This window comes from Branchiostoma floridae, chromosome 8 (assembly GCF_000003815.2).
Source record: "Branchiostoma floridae strain S238N-H82 chromosome 8, Bfl_VNyyK, whole genome shotgun sequence".
Lineage (NCBI taxonomy): Eukaryota > Metazoa > Chordata > Leptocardii > Amphioxiformes > Branchiostomatidae > Branchiostoma > Branchiostoma floridae.
In genome coordinates, this window is record NC_049986.1 from 21,598,308 (window position 1) to 21,611,149 (window position 12,842).

Sequence of the window (12,842 nt, forward strand, 5' to 3'; positions counted from 1 at the left end):
TTAGTAGTACTGTTGGTATACTGTACTGTAAGGAGCCAAGAAAAGAAGTGTTCCAATCTTTAAGTTCACAACAACACTTAGACTGTCACCTGTTTCTGATGTGTGGAAAGTTCTGGCAATTGTACTGCCTGTGTGGTCCTTATAGAGAGACTTCTTGTTGCTAGTATATTCAAACAGTCCTCACAACGCTTTCTGTTTCTCTACATTTAAGATTGTACCAAGGAGGCTGGAAGAGAGCACAACTTGTGCACTTGTAGATAATGTTAAGATTCTTTCTACCTGTTTAACTCAAGAAACGTTTGTTGAGAAGATGCCAATTCACCATCTTAAGTTGCCAAGAAGTCTTCAGGAGTTCACAAGTGCACCTGTTTTTCATGTAGAGATCAGGGCACTGTGACTTCCTGTTCTTAGCAGCTAGCTAAATGGAAATGTTTCAAGATGTCTGCCCCCAACAGTTGGTAGGTGTCCTATATCCAGTGTGCTTCAGTGTATGCCTGTACAGCATTGTACCTTTACAGAAAATGTACATAGTCATTTAAAAACTTTTTTGGAGAATATACTTTCTAGGAACCAAGAAGTTTTCCAAAGTTCCTGAGGAAATTCTCACAATTCTCCGATGAAAGTTCAGAAAATGCTATTGAAACATTGTGGAACTTAAACCACCCATGAACATCCTTCCAAAGAGACTTCCTGTTGGTCAGACTTGGTCCTGTGGTTAAGCAGTTTATTACTTGGTGGCTCATTTGATCCAGAGTTTTTGGATCAACTGTTTGAATCAAGAAACTTTCTAAGGCTTCTTAAAGTTGCTGAGAAGATGCCAAGCTACACAGAAGAAGTCTCAGGAGTTCACAAGTGCACCTGTTTTTCATTCTAAGCTCAGGGCATTGTGACTTTGGTCCTAATCTAAGGTTTATAAGTCTTTCCAGACATTTTCTCCCCACACATTTTGATAAGACCTATACCTAATGGCTGTGTAGTTTTAACATGGTTTTTCCTTCTGTGTATTTACAGGGGGAGAGCAGTCGTGAGTGGGGAGAAGAGAAAGAGGATGGAGTCATCTACACAGTCAGTCTGAAGAAGGTTCGGCACCAGACAACCACCACTTCTCTACAGGTAGGGAAAATGTCCTTCTGCATAGTTACTAGCTTACATTAGATTTTGTACAGTTTTATTTCCAACAGCCCGGCTATGGTGAAAATTCAGTCTGGCATGTGCATGTACCTTGCTGTATAGGAATCATAATTTCACTGGTTTTCCTCAGATTTATTATGTGATAATAAGTTGAGATAAAGATGCTAAATCATATGGTTAATGTGTGTGTATGACTGGTAAACTGTAAAATCTATGTGTAGTTTAAACATAACAAAAAAATTGTTGTTCAGTATTTTATTGATATTTACTACAGTCTGAACTAAATTTTGACCTGCAATGTCCTTCAATCATTAAAGCATGATTTCAAAGACAAGACAAATAGGACCTGTGTTTTTTTTTTTTTTGCCTTGTTGCTTAAATTTACCTGTGAATAAATGAAGTGAGAATGCTAAATATGTAACAGAGCCTGTGATGCATCAAGTGATTTTGATGTTTCAATCCTCACCTGGAAATTTGCATTCTCAATTGTTGACTAATCAGTGATTTAGCATAACTTTGAAATTGTTGTTCTTTCGCAGTCTGACACTGAGGATGGAAAGGTAAAATAGTTTCTGAGATAAAAAAGAATAAAGCAACTCTGTACTCCTTTTGGTTCATTAAAAAGGTTTTTTTTTTTCAAGAATTCGGATAACTGGACTGCCTTAAAGATTGTTGTTTTTCTCCTCAAATTTCAATACAATAGCATGATAGAAAGGTGAATCAGTTCTGAGTTTATAGGAGTTTGGAAGTTTCCATCTCTTAAGTATGATTACTAGTGACCAATTTTTAACCTCCTTGCTAGTAACCAATTTATTTGAAGTTTATGTTAGATAAGTTTGTCTTCTGACATAACATGAGTTTATTTTTAACAACTTACATTAACAAACAGGAGGTTATGTTGACTAGGTTAGAGTAGTGACTTATATTCATGACTAACACAGAAGCATGGTGTTCTCTTCCAGAAACTAACTCACGGGGAAAATTGGTTTCAACCTCTACAGTGGGAAACCATGAAGCTTCGCACACTGAAGGCAGGCACGGTGGAGAGACTGGTGGAGAATCTGGCACCTGAAGATGTGGAGGACCAAGACACAAACTCCATGCACCTTAACGTCTTCTTGGCAACTTACAGAGCCTTCACTACAGCTGATGAAGTCTTAGATATTCTCTTTAGAAGGTAAAGGTGGTTCTTAGATGAGTCAACGAATTTCAGAGATAAAGAACAAATTTTGTTATGTGTTGTGTATTTTGTTGTCTTCTAAGTCATACTTTTACCTATTACGCAATATCTGAATTATGAAATAACAGAACAGTGCCGCAGTTAATGAATGGTGTTTTTCAAAGTTGACACATGTGCTGAGAAGTTTGGAAAACATGTTTTTTCATAAACTTAATATATTTCCTCAGAAAATTGATTTCTTTTGAACTGGATAGATCTAACAGATAATGTTGATTCTGCAATTTTTAAAATGATGATAGACAGAGATTTAAGTGAATTTCTAACATGTTTTTGTTAATGTTCTTTTCAGATATACAGAATACAAAGAATGTAGAAGAAGAGGAGAAAATGGAAAAGATAGCAGACATGATGTTTGTAGGTGAGTATTCTACCGTTCTTGTTCTCCAGTGAGTCTCCTGTTGCTCCCTAGTGAGGCAATGCAGAACTGCAGCAGTTCTGAGATTCTGTTGAAGTCTGGCTGCTATGTTGTTTATTATCTGACTGTGTGAAAGTGTCATATGTTGACATATCTTTCTTACTCCTTAGACCTTTACAGAAGAAAGAGAATGTGGGTTACAGAAAACAACAGAAAAATAAATTTTCCCAACAAGAAATTTTCTGGAACAGAATCTTCTTCCTATAGCTGCTGAGATAACATTTTGCATGGCAAAAGACAGTTGAATTTTGCAGGACACATGCATGGTTGTCCCCAAAAGTGCCCTTAATTAGTGATCATGCAACAATTGCACAACACGTGACTGCGCCCTTACAGAATAATTCAGTCAGTTTCATATATCAATATGGATCATGGAAAGTCCTTTTTCCTGATGTGTGTCTCTCTTCTCCAAAGAATAATCCAGTCGGTGCTGTGTATCTGGATGGACATCTACCAGGACGACTTTGACGACCCTCCTGCGTACCGGCTGCTTCACCGCGTGCTGGAGTTTGCGGAGGCTCACATGTCGGACGGGGAGCTGGCACGACAGACGAGACACAAGCTGGACAGACTCCGCAGGAACGAGGCTCTCAAGGGGCAGCAGAAAATGTCAGGTAAACAAGGAATCAAATATCTCGTTCCCCCGTGAATTATTCATAGTTTGTTTGTTAATTCTAAAAGAGACGAAAGAGAATAAATACTATAATGACAGGTTCTGGCAGCGTTTATTCCAGTAATACTAACAGCTTTCTTTTTGCTCTAGTTTGGTCAGTAGGTAGTTGAACACTGATGAAGAGGTTGAAAGCTTGGCTGACCTGTCATATGCTGTAAAAGTTTGGTGTTCTATGGTGCTGGTAGAACACTTTGTAATGATCAAACTTTGTCCTATAAAAGTGTCTAGATTTATTGCGAATCCTATTATTTTGAGTTAAGAGCTTTTTTCATCATCATCATCATCACTTGACGTCCTGGGTTGTGGGCGAGGCAAGTCTTTGCACAACATTCATAGACCTCTTATTAATAGTAACCCTTGTCCATCCTTGTCCACAGTACCCAACGGTCACCACCTGACCAGCAATGAGGATGTGCTGTTCATCGAGGGCTCAGACTCGGAGCAGCCCCTAGACTTTGACACCATCTCTGTGCGGACCATGGCGGACCAACTCACATATATGGATGCGGTTAGTTTTAATTACAGTTTTGTTTTTGGTCTGTCCGTGCAGTTGCTTGTGTGTTTGTGTGTTTTTTTTTGCTTGTTTATATTTATGGGTATTTGTGGTCAGCATAACTTAAGAACCTCTGGTTGGATTGCAATGATGTTTGGTAAGGACTACTTTTTAGTTTGGAGTGGAGAAGGAAGTCATTTCAATTTCTGTATGCCAACAATTGATGCAAAATTTCTTGCTCCCTTCATACTTCTTCTGCAAATACATTGTATTGAGAAGATTTTGCTTATCTTTTAAACACAAAACCTTTTCAATTTTTGCACAAGAATTTGCTAATTTTCAAACAATTGTACTTCGTAATTTGTAAACAATTCTACTAAGCCTGTCTATTCTTTTAAACAATTCTGCCAAGCCTTCCTGGTCTTTTCTAATGTTGGGAATTTCTTTTACACAGGAGCTGTTTAAGAAAGTCGTTCCTCATCACTGTCTTGGCTCCGTCTGGTCGCGGCGGGACAAGAAGGGCAAAAGCACGACAGACGCCCCCACGGTCAAGGCGACCATCGCTCAGTTCAACGCAGTTTCCTTCCTGGTGATTGCCACCATCTTAAGAAGTACCAGTATCTCGATAGAGGAAAGAGTTAGGATCATTGAGAAGTGGATAGACATAGCACAGGTATGTCGCAGTTACTGTTAAACTATTGTTTGCCATAAGTAGCATGGATGTCTTTACTTTGCATACTTTGAGAATTTGCTTGTTGCCTCTAAAATACGTTGTAAGAGTTGTTCTTACTTTTCCATTCCTTAATTGTTCATCTGGGACAACTGAATTGTTCATGTGCAACAACAAGCAAAGTTGACTTGTAAACTATTTTTTTCCTGCCAAAAAATGCAAGAATGTTAGACATTTCATTTGTTCTTAAAATAGCAAGATCAGTGCAATATCATTAAACATTGTACCGTTATGTTTCCATTTTCTGCACAGAGAGAAATACAGTAAGTGACCATTTATGCTTCTAACATCTTTTCCATGTTGTCTCCAGGAGTGTAGAATTCTGAAGAATTTCTCTTCTCTAAAAGCCATCATCTCTGGTCTGCAGTCTAATCCCATCTACAGACTGTCAGATACATGGGCAGCTGTCTCAAAGTAAGCAGTCTCTTTCTTCTTTAGGACAGTGCTCTTGTTATCCCTTATATACATTAAGTTGCACTATGTGTGTTGCACCAGGGGTCCCCTCCTTCTGTCCCTACAACTGAGCTACTATCTCCTTTTGACCGTAAATCTTTCTTAAGGTAGTGCTTGAAATGTGAAGCTACAATGCTTGGATCGGAAGGTATTGTCAAGTCACTAATGATTTGGAAAGGAGGGCCAGCACAGGCCATGTCTATGTCATCAGATACATCAAGATAAGTAATTGTCATGGTAACATTCAGGTGTTTCGAACATGTAGACATTGTAGATAAAAGGATGATATTACATTTTTGTGCAAGTTCCCCTGCATATTATCCTTTGTAGCTTGTCCCTTATGTCTTTAGACTTGCTATCCAGTGTACATCTTATATAACTTGCTTATTGAGACTTACCTCCATTTTTTATGCACCTGCAGGGAGAAGTCCGAAGAGTACGAGGAACTATGCACGATTTTCTCTGAAGAAAATAACCAGATGACGTGGAGAGAGATCCTTGTCAAGGTGTGTGCCGTTTTAGATTGAAAATTTGTCATAATACTATTTTTATAGTTTCTCATAAACACTGTTTACTAGGTGTTTTGGCTAAGCAAGAAAGGTTGCCACAATGCCCAAAAGTCACAAATGTGGGATATTTGATATGATGCTGTGTGATATAACTTGTTTCTTTCCAAACAACAGAAGCTGTATGTGTTATCAGTTTTTGAATAAGCAAGAGTTGCAGTTATTTTGGAGACATAAAGCACAGTTCTCTTGATAATGAAGTCATGGAACCTTTTTTCTCTCTTCAGGAGGGGACGGCCAAGTATGCAGACACCAGTAACAGCCAGGTGAAACATGTCAGAAAAGAGAACATGCAGAAAATACAGGCACAGAGATTATCGGTAGGTACCTCTTATTCATAATTCTTTCACATTTCCCTTGAAATATAAAAGAAAACTTGAGAGATTTAAATGATGAGTATTGTGTTATGTTTCGCCCCATAATTCCTCTCACACTACTCAAAACCCTTCAAACTCCATATATATTTAATTGTGAAATTGAAATGATGTATAGCGTTTTGCCATATTTGGTGTAAGAAAAGTTGGTACTGATTGCTGATTGGTTGTTGCAGGGTGTGATTTTGGGCACACTACCATATTTGGTATAGCAGGAGTTGATAATGATTGCTGATTGGTGGATTTGGGGCACAATACCATATTTGGTGCAGCAAGAGTTGATACTGATTGCTGATTGGTTGTTGCAGGGTGTAATTTGGTCCACAATACCATATTTGGCGTAGTACAATTCTATACTGATTTGCTGATTGGTTGTTACAGGGTGTGATGCAGGGCACAGTGCCATATTTGGTGTAGCAGGAGTTGATACTGACTGCTGATTGGTTGTTACAGGGTGTGATGCAGGGCACAGTGCCATATTTGGGGACGTTCCTGACAGACCTGATGATGCTAGACACGGCCATGCCAGACACGGTGGACTCCAACCTCATCAACTTTGAGAAAAAGAAAAAGGCGAGTCATCTTTACATAACTTAAGATTTGCAATGTAATGGCAACTCTCATAATTCCACTGGATGTCACATTACCATCACAGATAAAAGTACACAAAAAAAATGACAGGAACTTCATACTCATAAGGTATGAAACTTGGTTCAAGAGGATTTTGATTTGATTTGATAAGATAATTGAAGTCAATTCAACATTTTCTTAACGGCCAAATAGAAGTTACTCAAGCAACTGGATTCAAGTTTGGAAACGGTCAGACGTTTGAGATAGCATCCACTATCAACACTTAATAGATCTTGTAGATCAGGAGGTTTTGTACCCAAACTATGAATTGATGTATCGTATCCAGTTGCTTATCACCTTCATCAACATATTTTCTTAGTTGTTTTTGTTGTTTGTTTTCAGGAGTTTGAGGTGTTGGCTCAGATCCAGCTGCTGCAGAAGACAGCCCAGAACTACAACATCGTGCCGGAGCCCAGCTTCCAGGCCTGGTTCGACAGTGTGGAGCACCTCAGATACGAGGAGAGGTACGACACCTCTGATCAAACTCTTCATGTAACCTTTAACTAACTTTAACTTTATTGGTTCTCACTATGAAAGGCAACTAGAAATGTTTTCTTAGCACACATACACTCTCTACATTGAACAGGACACTTACTGTGTTAGGTACTGAGCAAAAGCAGATATTTACACATTCATGACTATGACAAGGTGTGTGTGTGTGTGTGTGAAGTTATGATGAATTGTGCATTGAAGATAAACCAGAATTGAAGCTTGCGTATTGTCTGCTGCTTTTTTTGATATGATTTATGTGATGTTTAAGATCAGTGTTGTCATATCTTTTTCCCAGTTACTAGTTGTCTGGTGTTGTCTAGTGTTGTTTATTTGTTGTTTAATGATGTTTATTTGTTGGTTTCCACAGTTACCAGTTGTTGTGTGAAGTCCAGCCCCTGTCGGAGTCCATGTCTCCCCCTGCCCAGTGTTGTTTATTTGTTTGTTTGATGATGTTTGTTTGTTGGTTTCCACAGCTACCGGTTGTCGTGTGAAGTCCAGCCCCTGTTGGAGTCCATGTCTCCCCCCGCCCAGTGTTGTTTGTTTGTTTGATGATGTTTATCTGTTGGTTTCCACAGTTACCGGTTGTCGTGTGAAGTCCAGCCCCTGTCAGAGTCCATGTCTCCCCCCGCCCAGTCCAACAGGAAGGAGCGCAGCCTCAGGAAGAGAATCAGCAGGTCAGACAAGACTCTTTTAATATGGCAGCTTTTTACAAGTTCTGTTTTTATCCATAGTATCTGTTTTACCAAAGATATCGAGACTTAATTGTCCAGTTTGTTTGTCTGAGCGATTTGTACCTGCATGCCTATCAAAAGCAAAAAGTTTGAACTCTTGCTTATGTTGCTCTGACACCTGACTTGCTACTAAGAAGGGTTGTTGTCATCCTTTGATGTGATTTTGAATCTTGGTCCACTGCACTTGGAAAAGTGGCAGGGCAATGCTACTGGTTCTTTGAACTTGAGGCAGTATAGGGACAGTGGGTTGTTTGATCCACTGTGTCTAGGCATGGTGTTGGGAGGCGTAGCCCAACCCCCTCCTTGCACCACCTTTTACCTCCCCAACAGAAGTCAGGTACCCATTTTTACACCTGGCTGGAGTTAGGAAAGTCGAGTTAAGTGCCTTTCCCAAGAGCACGAGATCAGTATCGTGACAGGATTAGAACCCAGGACCACTGGTTCCTGGGCCAAACACCCTGCAGTTACACCACACAACCCGCATGTAACCAACATATCATTCATACATGTAAGTCCTCATCTCTGCTGTTCCAGATTGTTCAGCACGAGTGACTGGGAGACCAGCAGTGCCAACTCCAACACGTCCCAGTCTGAGGACAGGGTCAGTGAGACCAGCATGCCTGACTCTCCAGACAGCCTCATGCCAGAGAAGGTACTTTTTGTTTCTTCGTTTTTCTGACTTCTAAAAACTAAGGCACTCTGTTATCCTTCAAGGATTGTACTTGGTATGGCGTTACTTGTTGTATTGATGATGTAGAGCCAGTCGGGAAGGTATCTGCATCTATATAGCCAGTATAACCACCCTTTGGCGACACACCAGCTTCAAAGGTACGTAGCGCGGCAGCAGCTGGTTATACTACACTCTGTTTCATCAGCTTAGTAAGAATCTGCTTAGTAAAAATACATGGTAGTGTACAAGAACTGTGATTATCTTGATGAAACTATTCAAAGATGTTTTTATGAATTCTGTAGCTGCTGTAAAAAAAACTTGTGTGTCCAACTTTTTCCTGGAAATTTCATTTATTTGTTGTATTACTCAATACAACAAATAGATGCTGTCCATGTTATTTTACTAGGACAATTGAGACGTTCTGCCCAGACTGTGACAATACTCTGTGTAATTATTTGCAATAATTATGATTTTTATTATATCATGATTGACAGATGTCAGCCTCCTCCTCCTCCTCCTCGCTCACATCCCTGGAGATGTCGACCTCGCCCTACAAGGCGTATGACTCGTCCAGTAACTGTGTCATCCGGGTCAGCCTCAGCGGGGAGTCAGACAACATATACAAGAGTGTTCTGGTGAGGGTCTGTTTGTTGGGTCATTTATAATATGATAGTATGGAACTTCGGAAGAACATCTTGGAATTCGGTTACTCCAGTATTCTTCCAACAGTGACAGTTTTTAAACGCATAGAGACATACCTCTAACTTTTTGACGTCATGTAGCACATTTTCTTCACAGTGTGACCTAGTCTCGTGAGAGCACAAGACTAGGTCCAGACTTGCGTAGATCTCCCCTCGCCCCCTCGCAATTTAGGGGTATTAAGGACTTGGGCAGCTTCCAACCCTCATTGCAGTTCAGCTTTGCACCCTCCAGCTGGAGTTCAGTTAGCTTAACTTCCTGTAGATGAATGTTTGATAGACTGTTATCTGTTAGGAAAAACCATGGATTCCACTTTGTTGTGGCAGGTCTGTTTTTCTATCACAGCTTTAGCTCCCATATTCCTCACTCTTCATGAGTTTTAGATGTAGACAAGCTCATATATCTTTTTTTGTGGTTCTCTTAGATTCTTAGTTTGGCGAAAAACAAAGTCTCTAATTGCTAAATGTGTTTATCATGTCTTCAGCTGACCCACCAGGACCACACACCCGGGGTGATAAAGAGCCTGATGAGCAAGTTTAACCTTGATGCAGAGGAGGCTGAAGAATACAGGCTGGTCCAGAAGCTGCCTGATGGAGGTGGGTAGTAGGGGGCCTTGGCTGGCACTCTTTTTAAGCATATCCTATTGCATGCAACTGTTGATAATGCTGATGAAGGTTAGACATCCAGGTAATAACATACAACACTGACGAAAGGTAGTGAATCTTTCCAAAATCATCCAGTTGCTTGACTGCTTTTTGGCAACTGTTGATAATGTTTCAGGTTGTTAGAAAGACAAAAACATTTGATATTTTGCATAGAGGCATTTCAGCTGAGAAACTAGATGAGTAAAGCAATAATGTCATTGTGGAAACTTTTCTTTCATTCCATTTTTTAAGTGCCTACTAGAAATAACATTGAATGGTAACAACAAATCTTGCTGGTGCGAAGTTTGTAGGTTTCTCCCTCTTGCAGTACTTTATAGATTTACTAGATGGCGCTGGTGTATTGCACACTTTCAGTCATTGAAAAAATCCATGTGTCCCCCATCCAGAACTGCAGATCCCAGATCACGGCAACTGTTTCTATGCCATCAACCAGTCTGTAGAACCCAACTTCATCTTGAGGAAGAAGTCGGAAGAAGGCGAGCTGCACAGAAAGTCCAAGAAGCGCACGACCTTGAGAAAGCTCATGGAGGTCGTGTCGACTCAGTCTTAGAATTCCTCAGACTTGTGCCAGACATTGTCTAGAGATGGCGGGAAGATCTTGTGAGCAAATCGCAAGTAAAAGCCTCCTGTGTCTCAAGAGCTAAACCTCTCAGAAGCCAGTCTTCTTACTCAAGAGCCGCACTGGTAATGTTACGTCGGACGAAAATGTTACACTAACCAGGAAAAAAGACAATATATTCTTATGTGGTATCGTTGGCTGCCTTTCGATGCAGTTTTGTGGCCAGTATTTTGTCAGAGATTTTTGTGCAACACAAGTCAGATTTGTATAGCGTGTTGCTGTCCAAAAGTGGAAAAGAAAGTGTTTCATACGTCTTTGTAAAACATCTTTCTGCAATATATCTGTCTAACCTTTCAAGCTTTTAGTAATTTTTGGCTACTGTTAAGCGATCTCTATGTCCATAAAAAAAGATTTGTGTTCTTCGTATGTCCTCTTTGCCAGGAAACTAAGTTTGCTGGTTGTCTAGATAACCCTGACTTTTGTTGACCTGTGACATCAGGTCATGAACTTTAACCCCAGGTCATGACCTTTCTGGTGATGTAAATATTTACATTACTTCCTTTCTCTTCTCTTTACTGTATATGCTGCATATATTTTGCTGTTTAAACAGTATGTGCCAACCTGTACATTGAAGCACTATTAAATGATGCAACAAAAGAGAATGGTGCCTTTCTGCAATAGCACCAAAAAAGCCATTGAAATTAAGAATATATTAACAGCCATTATTTGAGAGCCATAGTGACAATGATGAAGGAAATGTATTGTGTATAGTGATGGTCCTTGTAAAGATAATGTATATTATGTCGAATTGAATTTGCAAGGTGCAACAGATGTAATATTCTTCTAACGTTGTTATGTACGACTTGATGTGAGAGCTGTACGATGCATGGATTTGTGAGGCACACATCTGGTTTTCTGTCGTGATGTTTTTCAGAAGAATGTCAGAAAAGATGAACATATTGCCAGTCCAGATTACAATATTTGGTCCACTGCCCATATTACAATGCAAGCAGACTAACTGCATAAATGGTAGACACATTTGTAGTGTCCTGTTGTGCCGGATGTCTGACTGTCAAGATGTTTTGTATGCCCAACATGTGATTCAAACTTTTAAGGTTTTACAAGCTTCAGTGCAGATATCATTGGAGGTTTGATATGTCAGACTTTGGGTACAAATGGTTTTCATTGTAAGATATTAAGTCTAACATGAATTTTCATTAGAAGTTTAGCTTTAAGATTTAAAACTTGGTCACATGTATCATACTGTAACACTTGTATCAAACTGCTTTTTACAAAGGTATCATTTTCTGAGGGACCAGCGACAGCGTCTGGTCTTACATAAGGTAAAACTCTTGACAAAGGCAGATTCTCTCAAAGATGCTGGTTTGGATCTAATCAAGTGCAATTAATGGAATGACTCAAGATGAACTTGACTGAGAGTTGTTAAATTTATCAATGCAATTGTAAATTTTGTTCTGTTACACTCATTCATTGTCTGTGTGCCTTCTTTGTTTTATATTTCCATGTTGGAATACAGAGACAGAGTTCCTGATGCACTGGCTCAAGAATCAGCCATTTAAAAATTCAAAGAAAAAAATATAGTGTCAACTGACAGGTTTTAAGAATTACAAACAAAAGATTGAGATGTTAAAGCTCTACTTGGAAGTAGACAGTAGTTCAGATTGGGCCATGTACATATGTTTTGGTCTTTTGAGAGATTTAAGTCATGCTCAGAACTGTATGTTTTGTGCTAAGTTGTCTAAAACGCAGCTTACAAGTCAGTTTAGTCATCAATAGAGCCAGTGTAAGAGCAATGTCGTCTCTGTGTTCCAGAAAACTGTTGTCAAATACAGAAGGTCTTCCCTTAATAGCTTTGAAAGAACGCATGGTACAAAGTGCGCTGATGTTTCTTACAAGAATTGTGTCAGAACGAACAAAATTTTGTACAACAGAGAGATTATATTGCCTGAAGTTGAATATAGATCCAGATTTATTTGTTGTTTCATACACATGGATGCAGTAGGGATAGCCAGTATTTGTAACAAGAAAATGTTGTCTTGTTCCACACCAATGGACTGTTCCAAAATATAAATGAAGGGGGTGAGAAAGGTGAAAAATCAGGTTTTGTCCCTACCCTAGCTCCAATCTAGAGCCTGCTCACACCCTATCATAGTTTCAATCCAGATTTGCTCAAAACCCTAAACTAGTTCCAATACAGATGCTTAAACCTTACCCCCCTCCGATCCAGCCTCCCCCTCTGCTGTGATTTTTTGGAACAGCCCAATGTCATTTCTTGGTTCTTTGGATTGTGCAGGAAATGA

General features: G+C 39.6%; 1 protein-coding gene across 3 annotated transcripts in view; it reads left to right on the forward strand.

Moving 5' to 3' along the window:
- Positions 1–12,096, forward strand: part of LOC118420977 (ral guanine nucleotide dissociation stimulator-like 1) — a 43,450-nt gene extending 31,354 nt beyond the window's left edge. Inside the window, exons 2-18 of one of the 3 annotated variants that reach the window (XM_035828083.1) lie at positions 1,012–1,113; positions 1,671–1,691; positions 2,133–2,308; positions 2,661–2,729; positions 3,201–3,400; positions 3,837–3,967; positions 4,407–4,625; positions 4,993–5,096; positions 5,557–5,641; positions 5,929–6,021; positions 6,529–6,648; positions 7,048–7,169; positions 7,773–7,871; positions 8,463–8,580; positions 9,093–9,233; positions 9,782–9,893; positions 10,349–12,096. In XM_035828083.1, coding sequence (XP_035683976.1) covers positions 1,012–1,113; positions 1,671–1,691; positions 2,133–2,308; positions 2,661–2,729; positions 3,201–3,400; positions 3,837–3,967; positions 4,407–4,625; positions 4,993–5,096; positions 5,557–5,641; positions 5,929–6,021; positions 6,529–6,648; positions 7,048–7,169; positions 7,773–7,871; positions 8,463–8,580; positions 9,093–9,233; positions 9,782–9,893; positions 10,349–10,512 — 2,076 coding nt within the window. In that variant the 3' untranslated portion in view covers positions 10,513–12,096. Of the gene's footprint in view, positions 1–1,011; positions 1,114–1,670; positions 1,692–2,093; positions 2,309–2,660; positions 2,730–3,200; positions 3,401–3,836; positions 3,968–4,406; positions 4,626–4,992; positions 5,097–5,556; positions 5,642–5,928; positions 6,022–6,528; positions 6,649–7,047; positions 7,170–7,772; positions 7,872–8,462; positions 8,581–9,092; positions 9,234–9,781; positions 9,894–10,348 lie in introns of all 3 variants that reach the window. The other 2 variants (XM_035828082.1, XM_035828084.1) reach the window with 2 other exon arrangements.
- Positions 12,097–12,842: the final 746 nt, after the last annotated feature.